General features: G+C 41.1%; 1 protein-coding gene across 2 annotated transcripts in view; it reads left to right on the top strand.

The window, feature by feature from the left end:
• Positions 1–809: 809 nt before the first annotated feature.
• IGF2BP3 (insulin like growth factor 2 mRNA binding protein 3) overlaps positions 810–26,674 on the top strand; it is a 63,409-nt gene continuing 37,544 nt past the window's right edge. For both annotated transcript variants that reach the window (XM_033166146.1, XM_033166147.1), the window contains exons 1-2: positions 810–1,082; positions 2,913–2,973. In XM_033166146.1, coding sequence (XP_033022037.1) covers positions 908–1,082; positions 2,913–2,973 — 236 coding nt within the window. In that variant the 5' untranslated portion in view covers positions 810–907. The remainder of the gene's footprint in view (positions 1,083–2,912; positions 2,974–26,674) is intronic.

The raw sequence follows: 26,674 nt of genomic DNA on the forward strand, positions 1-26,674 counted from the left end.
TTTGATATGTGTGTTAGTGCGCGTGTGGAGCAACCAAACGCCGCCGCAGAAAGTAGTAAACAGGGGGAGGGGAGAGAGACCACGCGGTCCGGGCTCCGCGCCCATCCAACCTCCCAGTCTTAAAAACTTGTCCTGGACAGCCAAAGCCAACTTCGCTTCTCCTCCTCCTGCTGTGTGTGAGCTTAAAACCTGCAGCTATCTAATTGAGGCGTTGGGATTCCTCACGTGAGAAGTTGATTTGTAGTTTGAACACGTGGCTCATTCAAAAAGCCGGAATATTCAAGTGATTTCTCTCTCTCTCTCCCTCCTCCCCTCCCCTCCTCCCACTCTGTTTCCCCCCCCCCTTCTCTTCCACCCTTTTTGGGAGGGGCGGTGCCTACATTCACGTATTGTAACATTTTCATACTCCGCCTGCTGCTGCCAAAGGGGCTTGGGGGCAAGACAAAAAAAGTAGTTTCTCTGCCCCCTATCTCTCCTCCCTTTCCTATCTTTTCTTTTTTTAAACCGCCATCCTAGTTCCAAAAGCGTCGTGATTTCCACTATCGGTTCGGATAACGTTGTGAACCTTCAGTATTCGGATTTGGTCACGGGCTTCTTTCCTTTTCCTTTTTTTTTTAAACGTGTGTGTGAGAGGGAGTGAAAGAGGGAGAGAGAGGGGTGGGTGGGGGACGGACGGACGGACGGATACAAGCTGCAGTTGTGTGTGTTTTTAAAGCCCCTTGGCATTTTTATTTTACTCCCTGGATCGTTTGAGGGGGCGTTTATATATATATATATATATATTGCATTATTGTTACAAGACGGCGCGTGGTGGTGGCGTCGTCGTCGTTGTCGTCGTTTTTTTTTTTTTTTACAAAAACATTACTATTATTAAGCAGAGCTCTATTTTTTTAATTAAAACGAGAAGATGAACAAGCTGTACATCGGGAACCTGGGCGAAAACGTGAGCCCTCTGGAGCTAGAAAGTGTCTTTAAAGAGTCAAAGATCCCTTTTACCGGCCAGTTTCTCGTGAAGACGGGATACGCGTTCGTGGACTGCCCCGATGAGAACTGGGCTATGAAGGCCATCGAGGCACTTTCAGGTGGGTCCTTATCCTCCTCCTCCTCCTCTTCCTCCCACCGGCGTCAACGCTTTTGGTCCCCACTATTCTTCCCTCTTTCTTCCTGGGCGCCATCCTGCCCCTTCTCTCGCTCAGACCCCGAGCTATTATTCCCACCCACCCCCCAGGGCCGCTCGGCTGCCCGCAACGCTTTAAATCGAAATGACCGGCCGTGCAAGGATGCCCCGGTTGTTGCCGAGGGGAGTTGCTCGGCCAGGCGTCGCCGCGCTTGGTTGGACTGAATTTATTTCGGAGGGCTTCGGCGGCGTTATAATATGGGGCCTTGGACAAGGGGGGGGGGGAACCTAAGGCTGCTGCTGGGCCGGCCTTCTGCTCTCTTCTCCCCCACCCACCCCCATTTGCAACTCTTAGACGCACAAACTGTTGGCTTTGAAAAAAACTCACCCCCCCTCCCCTCCTCTCTTTAGAAATGGGGAGCGGGAATGTTGAGCGCACAAGGCCCCTGCGCTTGGAAGAGCTTCTCCCCCACATTCCTAGCATGAGTATATAATCTAAAAAAATATTGGCGGAGGGGTGTGCGCCCGCGAGGTGAAAAGAGAGCTGCGTTTGCGGGAGGGGGGGGGGGGGAGCGAGGCGCGCAAAAAAAAATCGCCCGTTCCGCGCGCGCGGGCACGCTCCCGTTCGCTCGCCCCAGATACATGCCAGGGCCCAGCCAGCAACCACCAATTTCCCCCCCCCTCCCATTGCGAGGGTTTCTGCGTTCACCACAAGAGTACCTCACACGCGTGGACGCGAAACCCCTCGGCCTCCGCGCGCTCTGGCGGGCGATGCCGGAGGGCAGGTGGCGGGGGAGAAAAGTGAGGGGGGGGTCCCACCACACCCCGCCAAGGGCAAACGCTCTCAGTCCGCGGCGCAAAGACGCGCCAGCCTCCCTCCAATTCGGTGCCCTCGTTCGGATCTCTCTGAGCGAGGGCGCCCGATCTTCCGGCTCGCTCAAAGCCTTAGCGTGTTAACACGAGACGCCAAACTTTGGACGTGTAAACGGAAAGCCACGAAAAAGGCCCCCCGTTTTCCCGCTCCCCACGGCGCGCTTGCGAGAGGTCGAGGCCTGGAGGCCCGCCTTACGCGCGCGCCTGCACCTTGGGGGTCATTTATTTCGCTTTCGCTTTTGGCTCTCTTGCCCCGAGTAAAGCATGTCAGTTTTTCTTAAGCTTCTCTTCTACATCCTGTTTTTGTGTGTGTGCGCGAAAGGCAGCTTGGCGGGCTGAACGAGGGAGGGTTGTTTGGTTGGGCGGGCTTGTTTGGGTCTTGGTTTTTGCTTTACTCCGCTTCATGGGGGGCGAGGGGGGGCGACTTTGGCCCAGCGGGTCGTGGTAGGAGGGGGAGTATGAAAAGAGCTTAAACGGGTGCATTTCCAGGGAAAAACGCGTGGGGAACACACTCCTTTTTCACTCAAACCACCAGTTCCTGTTTCCTCGTGACGAGTTCTTAGAGGCCTGTTAATCTCATCAGGGGAGGCGTACATATATGCATATGTGTGTATGTACAACTGAGTTTTAACGTATCACACTAGAGGATAGTAGAAGGTTAAAAGAGAGTAACTTCCTACTTGAGAGTTGACCTGAATACATTTTCAACCATTTCTCTCGGAACTGGCTCCACTGAACTTGGCCTGTGGCTATTATCATTCCCACCATGCTTCAGTTGCTGCCCTGTAACTTTTGGTGAGCAAACTCTAACATGTTGCATTTGTGTTTCCTTTGCTGTTTTACATCATCACAAATTCATATCTGGAGTAGGGGTGGGAAAGCACCCAGTTAATTCTAAAACCACTTGTATTACTGTTTGTAGGTAAAGTTGAACTGCATGGTAAACTCATAGAGGTTGAACATTCGGTTCCCAAAAGACAAAGGTACGTAATGAATTTATTTTCTTTTAGCCCCCCCCCCCCTTGTGAATGGTAATCTTCATCATTCAGAAGAAACTGGAAGCAAGTTAATCTGATGTTTAGCAGCCTAAACATCAATTATTACTTTGTGATATTAAATCACTCATTAGATATTCAGTAATGTTGTTCTTATATTAATGATGAATGCTGTCAGATAGCTGTGGATGTAAAAGTAAGTTGAACATAGATGGTCAAGAGTAAAACATTTGAACAGTTTCATATTGTAGTTAGGAAGTAGTGGAGCATTAAGAATCAGTGTGTTGAGCTGTGAAATAGACAAACGACAAACATCCTGCCCATCTCATGTTTTTGTTGAAGTTTATATTGTATTTATGTAGAGAAAGTTTTATTTGAGTCTGTAGTCCTAACCCCACTTAACTTGGGAGTAAGCCCCATTGAGTAGACATGATAAGATTGCACTGCAAGCTGAGGTATTTCTTTATCACCAGATATTTCTGTAAGGCAATGTGGGAGCCTTATTTTATTTCCTTTTTAATGCAAGGTACAGTTGATACATAGTTAACTTTTTCTGTCTTTTGTGAAAAGAATACTTTAAACTGAGTAGTACAGCTTCTGTGGGCCAGGTACATACAAAGGTTGCTTGAATCTAAATCAAAAACTTTACTGGAGCAGTTAAATCTGCCTTCATAAATGCATAGATTATGAAGCAATCTTTATTGTGCTGGTATCTCACATTTAGCAGATGCTTCTTTAAAATTTTATTCTGTACCTAGGCAAAAATACAATCCAGATGAAAAAGCTTTTCTTAAAGAGACAGGCATTTAGGCCTCTAAAATAGTTGTTTGGAAGTGTTAGCTGCTGGTGGTTATCATTTGCTTTGGGGAATTAAGATATGCAAGGCATATTGAACATTGTATGAAAATTTACATTGGAACCAGAAAAGATTTGTGAACTAATACAATTAGGAAGCAACTTCAGTTAATGTATAGAGGCATATTGTATCTATTGGCTTGCATTCTGGTATGCTTAGTACTTGTTTGGTTTACACACACTATGTCTGCATTGAAAATGGGGTAATTCAACTTCTTTATTAGTAATACGTATCTGTTTACTTAAAGGATCAATTCTTTTGTTTACCCTAGCTATTTTGTAAGTATTTTCAGTGTAGTATAATGTAAGGTAGTAAAGTAATGGTTGTAAATGAAAATTTAACTGTACTCCAGAAATATTTGCAATAGTGAATTTTAATTATGTTGTCTTGTTGCTGTGGTGTAGTAATGAAAATGTGATTTATAATACTCACTTCCTGATGAATTCTTACTTTTTTCTTCCTTTCCTCCTACTTTTTGGTGTGCAGTTAAAAATGATGTGCAATGAATGATACAAGTAGCTTCGAAGAAACATGTGAAAATTTGTTTAAAGTAGTTTTGTGATGCACAAAATTTTCTTTAAGATTTTTGCTATATTTTCATCCTTAATAGAATTTTATATAATGGAAATACAAATCTTTAATGAAATTTACAGACACATGTGCTTTGTGGACTTAAGCATCTTTGATATGGAACATTATTTAAAACATAGGCTGCAATTCTAGTTATGTTTGGGAATAATTCCCATTGAACTCAGTGGGACTTGCTTCATACTGAATCAGGCATTGGTCTGTATAGTCTCTGTGTGTTTTATAGCCAACATTTCAAAAATGTGCCATTCTTCCTCTTTGTATCTAAGGAATGGACTTTCTGTGCCATGGAGCTATCTTGTGTAGTGTAGGTTATAGATAAATTACTGTCGTAGTGTCCTACCAAAAAAAAAGGAAGAAATAATGTTATTTACAGATGTTTTTCTGAGTTCATGTAAGACTTCCAGATCAATTGATCTGTACATCATAAGATTTATCTAGGAATTTGCTGTTTTGGAACCCTGGGTTAAATTACTTCTTCACCCTTTCATTTCTTAAACTCTCTTCCTCCCTTTTTCATTTTAAACAGAGGGAGCATGCAGTTATTACCAATGGGTCAGGAACATTTGGTTGGCTAAATGCTTCAGTTAGAATTAAGAAGTAGTTTGATACAGAATATGGTGAAGTCCCGCAAAATATATTTATTAAAATGTATTGATATTTTTCAAAAAGTTCAAAGCGGTGCACAGTAGTATATTAATCTTTATCATTGAGCACTACTGATATGAACATTCTCATCTATTTAGTTATAGATCTACTTCTATAGAATATATAGTTCATCCTGTGTAGTTGTAGATATTCCCCCTTCATTCATTTTGGTGAGATTGTGCACTAGGGGTAGACACAGGGATATTGTTAATCCATATCCTCTCATAATAGTGTCAGGAGCTCTTACAAAACTAAATTTGAAAGACCAGTCTCTGTAAAGCTAGCCTGGTTTGTTATTTAAAGGGAGTTTTAAGGCTCAGCAGTTGCATTCCAGCAGTTTGGACTTTTAGATTGAACGAGGACACACCCACACTCGCAAAAGCAACCTTTATACCTGCTGTGAAAGGCTGTTTAGGACTGTGGTATTCTAGAATGGTCGTTGAGACAGGCAAATAGGCTATATTGTGATTGATTTGGGATAGAGGGAATGGTCTAGATTTTAGTTGAGAGCAGGGAGAGAACTGTTTATAATACGGCTCTAGCCAGAAACTAATTTCTGACTTACTATGGAATCCTCAAGGGAATATGAAAGGAATTTTGCATTCATAACCTCATGGATCATAGAAAACCTCTAGATACTTTAGGGAAGCTTGGATCACTTCATTCAATACTTGGAAATGGCATTGTAACAATGCAGGCTGCTAGTCACATGTTACAAAAAGAATGTGGAGTATTCTTAGCTGTGATAATCAGCTACCACAAATGTTTGGGGGGAAATTATGCAAAACAAGATAGTACATGCATATTGGAAAACTTGTGTACAAGCCCTTTAGATACTCCCTAGCTTGCCACAAGAGCAGCTGTTATCTTGGTGGGGCAATATACATACTTCAAACTGATTATTCAAATAGCACTGATGTCATTTGTTGTGTGATGGATGGTTTAGCTTGGCAGGGAGGTGGGTGGGGATCTGATACTGGCCAGCTGGGGGCTGCATATTGAGTCAGTACTTGATGAGTTTGGGTCTTGTTAAATCCTTACAGATTTCGTATTTCTGACATTTATTCACTAAAACAAGAATCCGTATTAGTACTGTTTCTGCTTCAAGGTTGGATGCCAACCCATTTTTGTATCACTTTTGTTTTTCCCTGTGGGTTTCAAAACGAAATTTCATGTTTCCCTAACCACATGGGAGTGATGGTTTGGTTTTCAGAAACTGAACCACAACATAAGGTTGGGCTGTGTTGTAATCAGGATTTCTCTTATTCATTGTGAATACCGTGCCAAGTGCAATATAGAATCTATGGAATCAGCAAATTTTAAAAGAAAAAACAGCTTAGCTTTCGGATAACATGGTCCTGAAAGTATTTAGGCAAGGAAGAAGGCTGAGGATCCAGTGATGATTTGGGGTGAGGTGGGAGCTCAGGTAGCTATTACAGTTGTTACATTGAACAGATGTTGTGCTCTATGTTTCTCTTCGTGTCTTCCATGCAGCAACACATTACGTATTTGCTTCTTATGCTTCATTCTACATCTGCCTTCCCATCCTATACAAAACTGGTATTTGCAAAACACTTCAAGTTTTGTTTAGAGTCACTTCAAGCAGGCAGGTTAAAAAATTCAACTTTATAGTTTCCAAATATTTGTTATTTAAATCTACATTAGTTATTTAAAAAATGATGTGGATACCTCAAAGATCTGTTAAAATGACATGTCCTAAAATGGGATGGGGAATTTACGACCCTCCAAATGTTGTTGGACTCCCAACAACCCAGCCCACATGGTCAGTGATCGTGAATGATGGGAGCTGTAGTACATCATCATCTGGATAGCCACAGGACTCTTGCCCCCAGTATGGAGAAAGTACAAATCTTTTACAAAGTGTGAATTTACAGTTTGCAATCCTTTATATCAAAGAAAAAAACCTTTAATGTCTGTGACAGCATGATAATCTTACTGTAATTTGGATAGAGTTCTAAGTAACATTTAATATAAATTATACTAAACATCCATAGAAAGTATATGGCTATTTGGACCTTTTTAAATGTAAGCAACTGAAACTCTTCTGACAGCTCTTGTTAATTTTTACGGTGTGATACAAAGACTGACCCTTCCAAAATGGAATGTAAGCTATGGCGCTGTTGGAAAATGTATTTTCAGCAATATGCGTTCATGTTAGTATATAAGCTTGAGGATGCTCCAGTAAGATAGTATGACTAAAAGAATAACCATGGGGAACCACATCTAGCACCTTACAATGAAGCAGGATTGTCCATTTCTAAACCATCCAAATATATAGTAATGTTGGCTGTTCTTTAAAACTCGGTTAGTAACACACAATTAGCATTTAAATTGTTTCCTTCCAGTGTAAGCCCTTTGTATATTAGTTTAGGAAATAACACTTCTGAACCTTGTTGCTCTTATTAATTGGTATCCCATTTGCGCTTTTTTCCTGATGAACGAAGCAAGCCTAAGTTTGTATTCATATAACGTGAATCTGCCCCTGGCTCCTTTGAGTGGAAGGGCAGGGTATAAATTTTATAAATTCAAATAAATCTCTCCTCTTACTTGCTGTTGCTGTTCTTCTAAAAATAGTGTTTGTAAAACCCGAATCTAGACTTAATTACATGTCTGGGTTAGAATAGGATGTTTTTTTCTGAGTAGTAGAAAATGCAATTCTATTTTGTTCAGAATAAATGATATTATTTCAGTAATTCCTTAAAGAACTGAAATGTGGCATTGCTGAACTATTTGACTGCGCTTTGCAAGTTATAATTCAGGAGGTGATCACCAGTGCCTTTCTCCCCTTAAAGCCAGCAGAAACAGGGTGCAAGGATGTGCAGCTGCTAACTACTTGCTCTTGTAGCTTCTTTTCTACTTTGTGGCTATAAAGTCAGATGGCAGGGGAGGGACTCACAGTCTTTGGTTGTATATGTTGCTGTACTAGGCTTCCTTGCTAGGAATAAATGCCAGCATACTGTGGCTGCCCACGAACTGGGCACACTCTGTTCCTGCCAGGTCTGAGGGAGACAGCACAGACATGGCAGCCACTGTGTAATGCTGTATTTCACCAGCTGGATTAACACAGATGAACATTCTACAACATATTCTGAGGGGGCCCTCAGGCCCTATAATTAATACTTGTAGATAATTATTACTTAAATTTATTTGTTAAAATAGCTTTTCCAAAAGAAGTTTTCCAAATTGGTTTATGTAACAAAACACACAGGCGCCAAACAAGAAAATTATATAAATAATAGTATAAAAACAGGCGCAGGGATAAAATTCTTACAAAACCTTATGGAAGAAGTGTGCTTTTTATTTTTTGATTGGGGAGAAAGGGTCTAATTAGGTTGTGATTACTTGGGAATCAGATCTCACAGGCATAGTAGGTAGAAGGCTGAGTAAAATAAGCGGTACAGTGTGGTGTGGCAGTGAAAAATTGCAAATTAACTTGTTAGGAATTGCTGGGTAAGGAGTTGAAGCTTTTAAGTACATGTGACAAAACGTTATTGAAGGGGAGAAGAAGGTCAAGACAAAGAGGATAAAATTGCTTTCGTCCTTTTACCATCCCGTTTTCCCACATTGCCCTGCTCAATAGCTCAGGTTCTCCTCTGGTTGAGCAAAGGAGTCAGAGTAGTGGCCATTCAGTCCCTGCAATGCCTTTGTTGGCTGAATGTTGTATATAGTATGTGAGCTCTCTCACCCCCTGACTAAGCCCCAAAGTCATCTTAGGGGTTTGTCTTGGAAATGAACATAGCAAAGCATGCTGCCGATCTCAAAACACTCAAAACAGTGGCATAGTTAGTAAGGGGAAAGATCAGTTCTCATTCCCTTTCTCCTCTGGCAACCTCCATATTAAACCCAACTCCAAGGGAAGCAAATTTTGTGATGTGTCAGTTCCTGATGCCAGCACACCTTCCCATCTTTTACGTTTTGAGATGGAATGGTCCCTCACAACTTGAAAGATATTCTTTGGCACCTTAGGAGGTGCCCATTTCATAGGGCCAATTTCATTTAACCATGTGAAATTCCTGAAGTTGAAGAATAGGTTCACTCTGGTCATGTGGCGAGGTGGTAGGTTTGATGAGGTGCATATTCTCCAAGGCTGCATATTTCTTTTGCCTCAGACATGAAGGCCTGCCTTCCCTTCAGCCTGGATTCCATAGCCTTTGATTTTCCATGGCTGCTGCCCTCCTCCAATGCCTGTTAGTGTCATGTATGTATGTATGTAGTATAGGATGTGATGGTTGAACATAGAATTCCATGTGTGATTCGGTTTCTTCCCAACCAAAAAAGAAGACCTGGGAAAAGTATAATAAATGAAATGACGAATGCTTCCCAGAGAAAGGAAGCTTAATTAATGCTACCTGTACCTCTGGGTGCCGAGTTAAATAATACCCAGAAGAATCTTACTTTTGATCAGTGTTACATTTAGTTATATACTCATCCTCCATGTTGATTGTTGTAATGTGGTGAATAGAGTCCACGGTATTTGTCCTCCTGTTTTTTTAAAAAGTAAATCAGAAAGCTGCAAAGCAAAAGTTGATACTTGAGAGTGGCTTCGCTAGATATTGTGGACCTACTTCAGGATTTCTGATATTTACTCTGCTAACTTGGATTACAATCATTTAAATGGAACCCAAAGGTTCAGGTTGCTACAAGTAAAAAGTAAAGTGCTTGCAGAACAGGTATCACCAGTTGACTGAACTGGCTGTTTTCTTTAGAAGATACAGTTGTACCTTGGAAGTCAAACAAAATCCATTCCGGAAGTCTGTTCGACTTCCAAAATGTTTGAAAACCAAATCATGGCTTCTGATTGGCTGCAGGAAGCTCCTGCAGCCAATCAGAATCCCCGTCGGATGTTCGGCTTCCAAAAATAGTTCTCAAACCAGAACAGGCACTTCCGGATTGGCGACATTCGGGAGCCAAAACATTCGGGAACTAAGCTGTTTGAAAACCAAGGTACGACTGTTCTTCATTTATTTAATCGATACATTGACTACTTTGAATGTGTACTGACTCTTGGACCCACTGTATTTTTCGGTCCATAAGAGGCTCTGGACCATAAGACGCACCTATTTTTTAAAGGGGGAAAACCAGGGGAAAAATATTTTTTCTGGTTTTCCTCCTCTAAAAGGCTGGGAGGGGGAGCGAAGGAGGCAGCAGCAGCGGAGGGACTGGGAGAAGAACATGCTATGGGCCTCCCCTGCCTCCCCCACCCTGCCGACACCAGCGAAAGTGGGGTGGAGAAAGGGGAAGCCCAGTAGCGATGCTGTAGGGCTTCCTGTTTCTCCCCCCCCCCCACTTTCGCTGGTGTGGGGGAGGTTTAAAGATTTAAAGACAACTGGGGAGAAGGGGTGAGCTCCCTTTAAAAAAAATTCCAGCTGCTTTCTCCACCACCCCGCTTGCTTCCCCACCCCTTCAGAGGGCTCATCCCCGCTTGCTGTGAAGGGAGCTGGGGACGAGGGGTGAACGCTCACCCCTTCTCCCCAACTCCCTTTAAAAAAAGCAGGGATGAGCCACTCTGAAGGGGCACCACGCACCCCTTCAGAGGGCTCACCCCCGCTTTTTTTTAAAGGGAGCCGGGGAGGAAGGGGTGAGCAGTCACCCCTTGTCCCCAGCTCCCTTCAAAGCAAGTGGGAAGAGCACAGGGCGTGGGGTGGTGGAGAAAGCAGCTGGAATCCCGGCTGCTTTCCCCACCTCCCCGCGCCGATGCAGAAAGCTTGCTTTTTGGATCGGCGCGGTGTTCTGGGTGGTGGAGAAAGCAGCTGGGATCCAGGCTGCTTTCCCCACCACCCAGCACCCCACATCAATCCAAAAAGCCTGATTTCGGGTGCTGGGTGGCGGGGGAAGCAGCTGGAATCCCGGCTGATTTCCCCACCACATGGCGCCGATGCAGAAAGCCTGCTTTTCCCAGCACCCCACGTCGATCCAAAAAGCCTGGATACAGGTGCTGGCTAGTGGAGAATGCAGCTGGGATCCCCGCTGCTTTCTCCACCACCCAGCACCCCTTGCCGATCCCAAAAGCCTGCTTTTGGGATCGGTGGGCAGCGCGGAGGTTGGTGGATCAAGCAGCTGGGATGTTGCCGCTTCCTCCACCACCCCACAAGCTGCACGCCGATCCCAAAAGCCTGCATTTGGGATCGGCGGGCGGCGCGGAGGAGGAACTTCTGGATCCACCCCGCAGCCTCCATTCGCAGAAACAAGCATGTTTCTGCGAATGAAGGTGCGTGGAGGATCCAGCAACATCTCCGCTGCCGCCTCCCGCCGAACGCAGGGGTGGGGGAGGCAGCGGAGACCTAAGCCTTCGCTCCATAAGACGCACCAACATTTCCCCTTCCTTTTTAGGAGGGAAAAAGTGTGTCTTATGGAGCAAAAAATACGGTATGCACATCTCTCTTTAATGGAGAAGTAACAAATACCAAAGTTGCTCTAGTCAAATGTCTGCATTTACTAGCTCATCATGTACAGTTTGCATATTAAGAGTGGTTGCCAAAGTGCTTAGTCCTGGGTTGACTGTGAATGGCAGTGGACACATTTTCCTATATCTTAGAAAAAGAAAGAAAAGAAACACACGGGCACAAGGGCTATTTTGGTGATTAATATTTCTGCGCTGGCTGAGTAAGCTAACATTGTCTCAGTGGGATGGTTCATTTGAGATTCCTAATGTGAAGTTTTTGGAAATGCAAGTGCTAAAACTTATTGGAACTGGACAGATGTTCTTCAGTACTTGGAGGTCTAATCAGCACACAAAAAACACCGGAAGCTCCATGTGAACATTTTCTAAGTATTATACCTGTGCATTTACATTTTGCTTTAACACTTCATCAAGAATTCCTCTTTAAAGAGAGTCTGGAGAGCCTGTATTAGTGGATGCTTTGGATTATTACTCCTTGTCCATATAATTTGTTTCCCTCCTCGGTCAAATGAAACGTGATTTATTTAATCCTGAATAAGGTGTTCCTCTTTCTCTGGCTGTGTGCAGACACAGGGTACGCTCAGAGAAAGAATGATTTGCTGCTTGTAGTTTGTGCTTTTACTCTGTTGGTGCACTTTGAGTTTTATCATCCTTTGGTAGTACACAATCATCAAATGTAGATGATTCTATAAATAGTCATTCTATAAATAGGCAGGAGTAGAAGAAAGTCACAAAAAGCTACCGGTAGTTTAAATTGTGTAGAGAAAATTAACAATATGTTTTTAGAGAAGCTTTCTGGTGTTGCTTTTATAAGCCATACAAATGTTATTATTTTCCTGCATCTTTTAAATAAAAGTTTTAAATACTTTATGTTAGAGCCCTTTAATTCTAGAAATCTAAAAGATGAGTCTGTTAATGGAGCTCAGTTCCTGCCTGTCAGATGTGTCTGAAATGGCATTTCCTTTACATAAGGAATATTTTGAAATGTTTAGTTTATATAGAAGATGTCATTAATTTTGGCTTAGATGTAGCATATTCATGTCTTGCTTCACACTTGAAAGCACTTATCTATATGTAAGAATTTCAGGGAAACTACAAAATTTATCTAAACGTGTGCTTTAATACTGTTTTTACACTGTGTGTATGCCTGCTAGGCATAAGTGTGTATCTTTGAGTATCTGTATGTGGTTATTTTTTTATTTGCTTGGGAAAATGTATTAACTGCTTAATCAAATAGCTTTCTAAATGATGTACATAATAAAATTGTAGATAAAACAGTTAAAATCCACAAACTGTTTTTAAATATATATACATAATTATAAAATAAATAAAATCATTAAACTTTAAAAATTAATATAGTAACTGTATAGGCTTGCTGCAGCTAAAAAAAACTGGCAGGTGTGTAAGGCAATGTGATGAGGGTATCTGCCTAGTTTTACACACAAATGCCTTTGAACTGGGATTCGGTAAAGTGAATTGCTCCTCACTTTTTTGAGATGTGTGAGATTAAAAGCCTCAACAGTGCATGCTGGTTTAATTGCTTGTGGATGTGCCTAGAACTTTTCTATCCTGGAGGAAGCAGTGTAGAACTTCTCTACGCTGGAAGTGTATTGTCTCATGGATAAGAATTTTTAGCAAGCTTTTTAAAATTACAAGGTTGAGTACTGTTAAGAACAAATCTGCAAAATGGCTTTTTGTTGACTCTATGCCCTTTTCTTGATCAAAGCTTCCAGAAACTGTCTAAGGAGCTTTTTAGTATAATAGCTGATTTGGTGTCTTTTCTGTGTTTGTGCTTTTTAAAGTATGTACTGCTAAGTTGATATTAAGCAGTTCCAAGTTTGTGGTGCATATGTTGTCCAATAAAGTGAAAAAGTCACACTGGATAATGAAGGGGAAATCACATTTTAAAAACCTTTGTCTATATATAGAAATCACTTTGCTGACAGAAAACTAGCAACTGCAGGGAATGAGCAGGATAGATCTTTTTCCAGTGGTGCAAAGGTGTTTTCACTTGTGGGAAGTTTTGAACATGAGAGAGCAGTAACCCCCCCCCCCAAAAAAAAAGAAGATTTGAACTGGTGTAGTCCATTGCAGCACAGAAGATAGTTTGGGATCTACTGGTTGCATCTTGGAATGGGCTTCCAGTTCCCAGTGGTTTAACCATAGCAACAATAACTGCTTTGACTGTATAAACACTATACCTTTAAGGCACATTTGAAGCATATTTCCCTCCACAAAGAATTCTGGATACTGGAGTTGTAAGGGCTGCTGGGAATTTTAACTTTGTAAGGGGTAAGCTACAGTGCGCAGAATTGTTTGTGCTTTAAAAGGTATACTGTGTGCGCAGCCTAGTGGGCTGCTGAAATCTAGGAAGCTTGAATTCTCAGCCTGAGCATGTTCTCAGAGCACCTTGTGTCACAATTCTGTGTCTGCCTTCCTGAGCCACACTTCACAGCTCTAGTTAGTGGGAAAATGAAGTGCCTCTCGCAAGCCTTAAAGCTGCTCACCCTCTCTGTTGTCTTAGGACTCTACCGGAATCTGCTGCATTTAGATGCTGTCAGAATGCGACAGCAGCCACACCCTGGAAAACTGCTTCATCTGGCTTGCTAAACCAGGTGAGGGTAGCTGATGGGTCTTAATCCCTCAGTGAGTTAGGCTCTGGTGGATTTAGCAGAAAAGACAAATAGTGGATCCAACGGTCAAGAAGGTGGTTTCTGCACATGGCGCCAGATGCATTTTGCACCTGTCTATCAACCACTTGTGACCAAGTGAACATGCACTTGTGCTAGGATGGCGTCTGAGGTCTCCACCATCTAGAGTTGCATGCCTGGGGATCCTTGGATCTTTCCTGTTTTCACACACTAACAACACATCCTGTTGAATTCTATTTGTGGTATTTTATCTGCACCATCAGAACAAATTTCAGGAACCAAAAAGTCCTGTTGAAAAATAAGATTTTCAAGCCATCTGGTCCCACGCTGGCAACCAGACATTCTATTTTGGTAACACTAACCCTGGTTTAAGGAGCCATTTGACATCTAGCATTTTGAGTTTCTAACATGGCTAGGAAGGTAGCCCATCTAAAACCTCTGCTGCCTTGTGGGATCTCTTCGGGGGAAGAAAAGACTAAGAAGTAAATCCTACTCAGATCTGCAGTTGAGTCCCTAAGATGGTTGGATGGCACCTTGCATACCTCCTTCCAGCAACTCCTGCAGCCAAGCTCTGCTTTCCTTTGGACCACATCAGCAAGGCTGAGGGAGGGTGTTGTTGTCTGAGCAGCCCAGGACCTCCATACACACTACCCAGGTTTTGTTTCCCTGGAAGGTAACTTCAGTGCTGCTAAGTCAATAGTTTGACCACCCCTGGAGGGACACTCCATTGTCTCTTGAGGCAGATGGATGCCTTCAACAGCAAGAGGCAAAGCCTCACTTAAACCAGTTGTCTGTAGCTTTTCTTCTTACATTTCTTTGTTTGGCTTCTCTTTATGTATTACTCCCCAAGTTGTATATATAGTAAATAAACCACTTTTTCCAGAATAAGAATCAGTGGTTGAGAAACCTTTTAAATTTGCGCTAACGTTAAGGAGGCGAATATGGTATGTACTGTATTACAAGAAATAAATTGGCTAAGAGATTGATGAAAGATTGATACATGTGTGTCTTTCAGCAGTAGGCAACTGGGGATCACCTGTGGAATTGGGCTAATGCTGGAAACTTTAGTGCAGTGAATACATGCATGCAGTGGAAAGAATAATATAACATCAGAACATTAATGCTATTGTGCTATCACTCTTCCCCCCAGTCTGGGTATCCCCCACCATTGGCTGGAGAAACAGGGTGCATAGTTTCTTGGTGTGCTCTGCAGTCTTGGTTCTCTGTAGAAACATGGTCATTTGTATGCAAAATAGAATAGCTTTGACTGTTTTGGGCTAGGAGAACTTAACAGTACTACATAGAGGAAACACTGAAATACTTGCAACTGATCCCTACTGTATTTAGCACCCCTAGCCTTCACATTTAGGCTAGCGTTTGCACAGAGAGAAGTAGGTAAACAGTATTTTAATGAAAATATGTCATTATCCCATTTGCATTTTGTGTCCTTTTCCCTATAAAGAAATTATCAAATATTGGCAGGGCCCTTTCAGTATGTTTGATGACAACTGAGGCAGAGTGTTCAATTCTGAAAGAGCTTTACCAAACGCTTGCTATTCTCCCTCGTATCCCAACACCAAAAATTGTAATTTTAGTAATTATGGTGTTCCCTGTGGTATTGAGTTAACATCCATTTTTCAATAAATTGATTGTTATCCATTTCTTATTCCATCAAAACTCATTAGCTTTACTATTTATTCTGTCTGTCAGGTAGCTCTAAAAAGTTATCTGAAGGTTTCACTGTTGTTCCTGCATATAATAGATACGAAATAAATATTTAAATTCTACGCTTCAGATAGTTTAAAAACGACAGACGACTCTAGTAATTCACATGCCCCAAATCTTTGTAGTTGTTATAATTATGTGTTTAAGGAAAGCTCCATTTAAATTTTTTGCCCTGCGACTCCATACAAATAATACCTTTTTAAAATTGGACATTTCATGGTTTTAAATGGCAAAACAGCTTCTGGAATGTGCTTCTGTTTGATTTCAGTCAGCCTTCCAGTTATTGCAAAGTGCAAGCTAAGCTAAGGTTTTGGTAATAGTGACAATGCAGTTGCATGTGCATTAAAATGTAGTTTAATCTTATTTTTAAGGTATAGAGCCAGCACTAGTATCTTTACCTGGGTAACAAGAAAACTATACCTCTGTTAGAATACACATTTCATAGTATTTAATGTCCTTAGTTCAGATTTGTACTTTCCCACCATAACTGTTTATATGAAACATTTTGGAAAGGGGATATTGCCACTTGGTGAAGAGCTTGCTGTGTTGCTTGTTTTTATGCTGTGTAAAGCTCTCAAAATGTAGATTGCGACTATCAGCCATGTTGGCCATAAATTGAGTGCCTTTCTTCCATCCAGCCCCCTAAAAACAGGTTAAAGAAATAAGAAGCCAAAAATGGATAACATTCAGTTTCAGGATTGGGCCCGACATAAAAAGTTATTGAAATAATTTTGGGGAAGCTTCACTATAAAGATGTAAGACAAAAATATATTTTTTTAGATTTTGCTTATGATAAAATTGTTCCTACTCTGTCTTCAAATTGTTTATCATTTACCCCCATTTACCCTGTTATCTGACTCAGTCATTATTGACTGGTTATACCCACATTGTGACAACATTCCTGGTGTAAAACAATACTATTTCTTCCCACCCCACCCCCTGAAAATCTGTCAGCACAGTTCCTTCCAATTACATGGGCCTTAAAATGGGGTTGTCAGTACCTTGTGGAATTAAGCTAGGTACTGTTTGTTTTATAGCTTATGATCCTAGTAAACTTATTAGCTGTAATGCAGGTCAGTCATGAATAGATATCACAGAAAAAGCACCTTGGCAAAATATAACCAGATTTTAAATTAAAGCTCTTATTTATTCATCCTTTTTGAGGTTTTGTGTCTGCAAGCCCTTTTGATTTTGTATTTGGTTCCTGTCATTTTGGTTTGTTACTTGGTAAAGTACTGTGTCTAGTGCTATTTGCATTCATTTTATTTTCCATATTTATATAGCAACCAAACACTTTGGGTGGTTTGCAAGTAAAAATCAAAGCAATAAAATGTCCAGAAAAGCATTTACAGTTTTCAGGAGAAATCAATTGATTTCTCCTGGTGTTTTGTGGCCAGTTGATCTGAAGTGGCTCACAAGTTAGAAGCCTCTCAAATTATATAGAAATAGGTCCAGGGTTTTTTGTACAAGTGATATTTAAAATTATGGAATGTTTGTGGGGGACGCGGGAGGAATTTGCTGTGGTAACTTTGTAGGTTCCAATTCAATATCCTCATACATGCCCTAGGTTGTACTACAGATTACTTCAGCATCCTTCTGCTTAAGCAAAATTGGGATTGGAGAGTTCTGATAAAATCATTACCTCTGATTACAAGCTTGTCCTTTCTCTTCCCTTCCCTTCCTCCCTCTACTCCCTCTACTCTAGCGTTTTCAGTGTATGGTAAACTTAACACTATTTTCAGGTTTATCAGATACTTGTGTGCTGTGTTTTTTTGAGGGGTGTGATCTGAAGTGCCATGAAATGAAGTCCTTAATTTGGTATGGAGAACCTTGGACACACCCAGCTTTGCTGGATTCTTTGAATCCACTGCATGCTGGTACTAAATTAAATGTTTAATACCAACACTCTGAAGTGGGTGCAGAAAAAACTGGAAATCAGTTTTTACACAAAGCATTGTCAATATATGACTGTATCAGCCAGTCCTTGTGGGCAATCTTGCCTCCTTCTCTTCAACCAGATGATGCTTCCAGACCACATCCCCATGTATGGTACATTGCAGTAGACCAAATGGATAAGTGTAGCTAGGCTGTCTGTTTAATAGAGTTGTACGGTAGTTGATATTGAGTCACAGAGCCCAGATCACCCTCAATACAGTGGTACCTTGGGTTACAAACACTTCAGGTTACAAACTTCACTAACCCAGAAGTAGTACCTCGGGTTGAGAACTTTGCCCCAGGATGAGAACAGAAATTGTGCGCCGGCTACGGGAGGCCTCAGGTTAAGAATGGACCTCCGGAACGAATTAAGTTCATAACCAGATGTACCACTGTATATGAATCTGATAAATGATACTTGAAAGCACTCACAAGTGTTTCAGAGAAGTAATATTTATTCAGATGAAACTGGTGATTTGTCCCATCAGCAGATATTGGCTCAGTATCCAAGGTAATCGGTTGTCATGGGGAGATAAAGAATTTGGGTTTCTCTTGGAGGTTTAATGTTGCCAGCCAGTATCTCTCAGCTCTGGTTCCTCATCTGTAAAATTGTAATAATAGCCTATATGTGGGGATTCTTAACAGCTGCTGAGCTTTCTCAGGTTTTTTCCCCTATCCCGTCAGTGCGAGATGACAGTTGTCTGCTGTTGTTGCCCAAGGATAATGCGGGAAGTTGCTGGTCATTTGGGAAGTTGGGGCCTCGGTTTGATTTATTACCAAGCTATATTGCAGTTGTTATTTTGGGGCACTTCATTGCATAGTCAAAACTATGCCTTAAATACATTAACTGAAATGGGAGGCGTGTATGATACACTTTAATGAATTATTCACAAGAGAGAACAGATAAAAATTAATGCTTTAAAATTTACGCACTTTTTCTGATATACTTTACATTAATTTTAAATTACTTATAAACAATATACATTGAAATGTCAGATCTTGGCTCATAGTGTGGTTGCTAGTGGTTTTCTGTTGATTCATTGAATCTCCCAACTAACCTACTCTGGGAATTTTAAAATTCTTAATCATTAATGTTTACTCACAGATGCAAACATTGTCCTGTCTTTATTGATGGAAAATTTTTTACTTTTAGTGTTAGATTCTGCCGCCACATATCTGCATGCTCCCCATATGCTTCATTGGATGAGGAGTTGGTGCTAAAGGGGGGGGGGGAATCCTCCATTTGTTCCATGCTCATATAAGTACTTTGTTTATGTGCATGCTTACACAAATGTCCTCTCTGTATCTGGCATTTGTTTGCAACCTAAGAATTAAATAGAGATAAATTGAACTCGCATGTAAAAACTTATCAATAAGATATTGAAGAATATATAATTATGCAAAAAGTGCATTCATAGAAATAATTTATGTACCAAGTGGATTTAGATAAACTGAATAATAAGTAATGGTAAAGCTAATGGACGATGTTTTGAATATGATCCTTTAAGTGTAGCCTCTGACCTGGTTTTAAAGAGTGGTCCTGTGATTTGAAATATTGCCATCTGGCAGTTATAGTAGGACAACCTTTATGACTCTCAAAATGAGATTGTTAATTTTGAAGATTTTGTTTTTGGTGTGTATTCTTGGGTAATACTGGAAGCTTAAAGGAGAAAATAAAATAATTAAAGCATTGCTTAAAATACTGCTTTTGTTCGCTAACGTAGATCCAGCAAGACATCTTTTGTATTCCAGCTCTACAGGAATTGAAACTACCCTCAATCATGTAGTCTATTATGAATGTATAGTGATTGATAACTTAATGGTAAACTTCTATATGTGTAGTTCTTGAGTGCTGCATTTGTAATTTTCATTAAATGATGAAAATTCATTAAATGATCTACAAATTGGGAAGTGTCAGAAAGTTACCAGTTCATAGAAATATTTACTTAATTGACTATGCTTATGTGCTGTACGCTGTTACGAAGCTGCTGTCAAAGCTTCTAGAGTCCAGGGGAAAGAAATAGATAAAGGAAAGGTGAAGCATAAATAGCAGTGTTTCCTGGTTGATCAGACGAATGAATGTTCCCTGGAATTTTTATATATGTTACCCCATTCAGCAATTGCTTGACCCGCTTAGCCTATTGCTAAGAGGTTTGCTGGTTTTTATGTATTGAGATGGGTGAAATAATTGATTGCTGAGGAAATGAAATCCAAGGATTTTAACCAGCAGAAGAGCAAATGAGGAAATAGGTCTTGGAAGAGGAACAGGTTAGCCCGGGGGTCAGCAACCTTTTTTAGCCATGGGCCGGTCCACCGTCCCTCAGACCTGGGGGGGCAGACTATATTTTGAAGGGGGGGGAATGAACGAATTCCTATGCCCCACAAATAACCCAGAGGTGCATTTTAAATAAAAGCACATATTCTACTCATGTAGAAACATACTGATTCCCAGACTGACTGCAGGCCAGATTGAGAAGGCGTTTGGGCCGCATCTGGCCCACGGGCCTTAGGTTGCCTACCCCTGGGTTAGCTCCTTCAGAAGAATACAGACATTCCCACAATCATGACCACCACTGCAAGAGGCAAGAGCTACTTTTATGGTTTTAAGCACAGGAGGGATCCATCTAGCAGCCTTTCTAGAGATTTGCATCATTCCTGTTGTGGCCCAGTTTTTAGGCATCTAGAAGAGCATGGTCATCATCCCCAAAGTCTCAGTCTATTCCCAGTAAGAATATAATGACAGGAAGAATGCTCACACTTCTCTCAACTCTGGAAAAGGGAGAGGTGGCACTGTTTTCTGAATGTCTGCAAGGTTTAATTTTATGGAAACAATCCCTTGCCTTTCCTACCCTTTCCAGCTGTGACCTAGGGCATAGAAGTGATCCTTTCTTCCTTTAAGGTAGATGTAAGTGTTGAGCTCAGCTTTTGGTTGTTTTAATACTTTCTCTGCAAAATAGGATCAGACTAGGTAGAGGGAGCATTCAATTCCAAGGTTCATTTCTGCTTCCTCACATAATGTCAAGCCATGGTTTTGTGTTGCATCTGAACCATCACATTGGATACAAGACTGCTGATGATATTTTTTATGTTTGACGTGTTTACTAGTGGGGATTTTAGTGATTTGCCTTGACTTTTTAAAACATAAATTACCACACTCCAAAGTACAGTAACTAGATTGAAAACCGAATTAAAATTTATGCATTTTAGAATAAACAGTGAAAATAGACAGGAAATAACATTTCTTTCTTAGGAGTCCAAAGGACAGTCTTTACAAATGGAAAAGCACCACCTCCTCTTAAGGAAATTCCTTCCTTCCTTCCTGGTGCTTTGTTATGACTTGGAAGCAAGGTTGTTCTGTGGTAATTATTCCACTATTTTTCCTTCTCCCCACCCCACCCCAAGCACTGTGCCCCTTTCCTCACTGGCCCAATGAAGGATTAGGGTTGAAGGAAACACATGGAGGGACTCTTTGTTACAGGGTTTTAGGCCACAAAGGAAAGTTCCCACCCAACACTTCCTTTCCCCTGAGCTAGTAGGGTTGGGGCTTGACAGTTGAGGCATTTGGATCCATCGTATCAAGAGAGGAGTAAGTGACAGTGTGAAGAGATGGGAAATCTCCCATGGTTGAGATAGCTTATAAAGGCACTTGGTATTGAAATTTGTAAAAGAGGCCTTGATAGTTTAAAATAATTCTTGATCTGAAGTAGAGTTGTCTGTCTGTCGTAGTGCTTTGTGCACTTTGGTGAAAAAGCAATCCATATTTCTTAACGTGTAGATTCTCAAATATATGGTGGGGGGAAATTGGATGTGAACCATTTTGCTGAAAATCAGAATTAAGAATGAAAGTAAGATGATGCAGTGTTGATAGATTGCAATGTTTACCATAAACCATGTAAAGTTTTCTATCACTTTTAAAATACTTCTTTCAGTTGTATTCCATTATGGAAATTGGTAGGAAAATGCAAAGATGTATTTAAGTACTTGGCACAAGAGTTATAGCTGCTTTACTAAATCCTTTTGCTAAGTCACACTTGGGAATGATCAAATTATGAATGTAAGTTTTTATAGCCTAAGAAGTGTGAAGAACAGTTGGAAGTCCTTGTGCAATACTTTCAAGTACACATGTTGTACATAGGACAGCACTATTATAAGCTTGACTCCTTACAAGCATGGGGAAGTTGGCAAGTCATGTGCAAGCAGCCTTCTTCAACCTGGTTCCATCCAGACTAAAAACAGTATTCAAAATATTGGAAGGGTACCAGGTTTAGAAATGCTGCTGTTCAATTTTCCTTCCATGTGTTGACCTCATTTTCACTTCTAATTTTCATGATGGAAGATACAACTTTTCTACTTGCATTCCATCTTGTATGGAATTGCTTAATATTTTTTCAGTTGCTTGTTTTTACTATAGAATAGTGTGGCTGGTATATTTTAGCTCTTAGCCAATATGGTTCAGAAGGAAAACATAGTTCCATGTACCCAAGGGAGGTTGTGGTTTTTGTTTTTCAAACAGCAGGCCACCTAGGAAGACACTTTTGAAATTGAACCAAAAGTGGTTGTTATGGGCAAGGGTCTACTTATTGAAAGGGGGAAAATCGCACTGGGCATGTTCCAAACCCTTGGATGTGTCTAAAATAGCTCTTTTGATCTCAGCCATGTTGTGCTAGTTATAATTCAGCATCCAAAATGGTTTGCATGTGCCCAGCAGTGTGTCATTTTTTGTTTTGTATGTTTCTGGAAATTTGTCTTTCAGTGCAGTCTTATACTCCAGTGGTGGCTAATCTGTGGCCCTTCAGATGATGTTGGACTTGGACTTCCATCATCCCTAGACAGCATTACCAGTGCCTATAGTCCAACAGCATAGAGAACCACAGGTTAGGCACTTCTGCCATACATGTCTACTCCATTAGCCTATTGAGTTCAGTGAGATTTACTGTAAAGGTGTAGACTGCTAACCTTTCTGGCCTCACAGACACATTTGGGATATTAGGAGGACCTATGCCTCATATGTGATTTTGCACCATGACAGTACTGAGGTCCTGATTAGTGGTTTAATGGTTCAGCCAGTGGAGACAGATGTAATCTATTATTTGATTCGGTGGAGGAAAGCTTACACAGTGTCAGGAGCATCCATTTTATGAGATCTGAAGTGATTGTGCATTTGCATCCTTTCTGGCACTCTCCTTCTCGTCCTGTGGTGCTCCATTCCTGTCTCTCCACCCCTGCCCCTGTTGCTCCCTTCCCAGTCTACCCAGATCAGTCTTATTTTCTTCCTGCCCTCTCAGTCATTCTGCATTCAGATTAAGCTGCTCGAATGCCAGTCAGCGCCTTGATAAAGCAGTTATGGAAGAGGAAGTGGGAGAGAGCATCACTCTTCTAGCTTTCTCCTTCAACCTTATGTACAATATTAGCTACCTAATATTGAAACTAGAAGGCTAGTATAGAGGGTGGAAATTCTTAAAATAACCGTGTGAAATTTGTCCTAGCTGCTTTTGATTTTGGCATCTAAAAATACTTCTGTGGAAGAAAACTGCTATATTGTGTTTATTCTTGAAAGGACATTTACAGCACAATCACATGTATGTTTATTGAGAACTAAATTCTACTGTGTGCTGTAGGGCTAGCTACCAAAAAGAGGTGTGAAGGCTCAGGAGGGGAAAAACAGCAGTGGGGAGGAGTACCCAATGTTTTTTTCTGAGACTTCTCCAACCTTTTCAGTTGAAAAACTGGAAATTTATGGGGATTGCTGCTGCTGCTGCTGCTGCTGCTGTTGTTGTTGTTTTTAAAAAATGAAAGCCTGCTTGTTCTTTGGCAAGCCAGGAATTTTATTTATTGACTTTTAAGAATAGTGCACAATGCAAGCTCCCACTTGAATGGGTTTAAGTGGAAGCAATTCCTTCAGAAAGCAGGCTTGCATTCAGCAGTGATGAGTTGGTTGGTGCTTATTGCTGAGATTGGCGGCACTCAGGAGTTCCCTATCAGGAGCTCCCAAGTGCATGCCCCAATTTTGGCAGGAATTTTCTTTTTAGCAAGGAGAACTGCTCTTTTGCATGTGCCATATGAAGCTGTGTCTGCAAGGGAAGAAAGAAAAGAATCAAGAGCACGTTTAGAATGTGCCCCGATTCTTTGCTTTTGAAATTGGACCACCTGACATCATGGTGTCATCATGACACCAGGTGATTGACAGGTGCATCACCGTCAGGGGGGTGTATTGTAAGAGTGTGTGTAAAGGTACCCCTGACCGTTGGGTCCAGTCGCAGGCGACTCTGGGGTTGCACGCTCATCATGCTCTATAGGCCAAGGGAGCTGGTGTTTGTCCGCAGACAGTTTCCGGGTCATGTGGCCAACATGACTAAGCCGCTTCTGGCGAACCAGAGCAGCACACGGAAATGCCATTTACCTTCCCGCCAGAGTGGTACCTATTTATTTACTTGCACTTTGACGTGCTTTCAAACTGCTAGGTTGGCAGGAGCTGGGACCAAACAGCTTCCATCTGCTTTAAAGGTATTTAAAGCTAAAGTGATCGCGACAATGGCATATGCTGCCCCGTTATGGGGAGCTTCTGTAAACCTGACTCCCTTGGCGATAGTTCAGAACCAATTCCTGAGACGTATGTTAAAACTGCCGCAGTGTGTAAGCAATTCAGCCATCCGTTTAGAATTAAAAACGACCCATGGAGGCGTATTTTTCACTATTGGTTGTCCTTGTGGCACAGGCTTCCTAATCTTTATCTTATCCAATGTCTTTGGCGAGACGAATTTGTTAATCCATGGGTTGAGAAAATTCATACAAAAATTGTGTTCTATGGATTGTCCCCATCGGACCTACTGAAATTAGATCTCGCCTCGGCCAAAATAATTTTATCACAAAAAATGGATGATTTTGATCGCCAGCAAAATACCATAATGGGAAGTGGTACATGTTCACCGCTGAATCTTGGGTTATGGCTTACACTGCAGATTCCAGATTACCTGTCATCTCTAACAGTCGTGGCCCATAGATTTGCTTTAAGATTTAACGTCTTTCCATCTAACGTCATGTGCAATAGGTTTACTAAAGGACAAATTTCAGTACTATGTGCAAGTGACAACAAAACTATAGAATCTCTCCATCATATATTATTCTGTTGTCCCTTGCACATGGATGCCCGGACCAGATTTTTACTCCCTTTAATATCAGAAACTTTGGATGAGACCCTGGAGACTCAATTAATACATCTGCTATAAGACAATGTTCCGAACAGAACACTGCTCATAGCAAGATATTTGATTACAGTTCTTTCGTATAAAAGGAAAAACGGTTTACTTTATGATTATTGACATCTTAATTTACTACCTGATTTATAGTAGAGATCTCCTGAATTAAATGTACTGTCGCATTTATTTTAGCTAAGGGATTTATATAAATTATAATTGTATATATGTATTGAATTATTTTAGTTATTTTATCTACATATTTTTGTTTCGTTTCGTTTTACTCTGTTTCACTTAGTGTTGATGTATATTGTTTTGTATATGGTTTTATATTGTGGACCTATGGTCGTAAATAAATATCTGTAATCTGGGACCGAACAACGGGCGCTAACCCCGTCACAGGGATTGGAACCGCCAACCTTCTGATTGGCATGCCCTAGGCACTACACACACACACACACACACACACACACAATATTACATACCTAATACCGGTATGCATTTGTGCACCTAGGGTACTGCTTTCATGAAAGGAGAAAGCAGGGTGTTCTTGCTTGTGAATTGCTGCTTGCCTTCCTTTGGTGGCCATTTGATCTAGTGGCTTCTACTTTTGAGTGTCTACTTTTTGCTACTTCTCAGACAGCAAAAAACTAAGATGCATGTGCTTCAATACATGGTGCAGCTACTCTCCATTATTAAGTATATATATATTTACAATTATGCTGATAAAGAACCCAAGGCATGTATACTTTTGAGGTCCTGTGCACACTTGCCTGATAATAAGCTGAATTAAACAGAGTGCATCTTACTTCTGAGAAAACCTGCATAGATAGCTTTACAGTGTTAAGAGCTTAATTCGTTCTGGAGGTCCATTCTTAACCTGAAAGTCTTCTTAACCTGAGGTACCACTTTAGCTAACGGGGCCTCCTGCTGCCGCCGTGCGATTTCTGTTCTCATCCTGAAGCAAAGTTCTTAACCTGAGGTACTATTTCTGGGTTGGCGGAGTCTGTAACCTGAAGCGTCTGTAACCTGAAATGTCTGTAACCCGAGGTGCCACTGTATACATCTCATAACCCAGCTAGTACTATTGCACATGCCTAGTTATAAATGATGTAGAAAAGCAGATTTAGGTTTCGTATGACAGTAAATACAGAATATATTTCAATTTCCCCCTCAAATTAGTTTTTCCCCCTCAGAGGGCTGAGATGGCAGAAAAAAACCCTTATTTTCTCATGTCTTCCAAGTTTCAAGAAATCTTAACATTTCTACTTCCAGGTAAGCATGCATAGGATTGCAGCCCCAAGTGCTACTTAACAGGAGGAGTGACATTGTCCTTCAGCTATGTTCAGCATAAAGTCTAAATACTTATTCTGTTATCAGACAAATGTTCTCAAGCCTAAGTATTTTGGTGAAATGCACCAGGCATGCACTCTAATTCACATGAGCACATTTCAGTTAATCCTACAGTCTTTCTGTTAAGTATATACTGTCCTTGGTTACAGACTCAATTGAATTCTGCTGCTTTAAAGTAGTGTGAAAATTACAACAACGCATTAGTATTCTGATTATGTTCAAGTATTTAGTAATGACATAATTCAAGCTGCTAAAAGTTTAGTACGCAGTTGCTTCCATAAATTACTTTTAAGATTTATGCACCTTGGGTACATAAGCA

Source organism: Lacerta agilis, chromosome 12 (assembly GCF_009819535.1).
Source record: "Lacerta agilis isolate rLacAgi1 chromosome 12, rLacAgi1.pri, whole genome shotgun sequence".
Lineage (NCBI taxonomy): Eukaryota > Metazoa > Chordata > Lepidosauria > Squamata > Lacertidae > Lacerta > Lacerta agilis.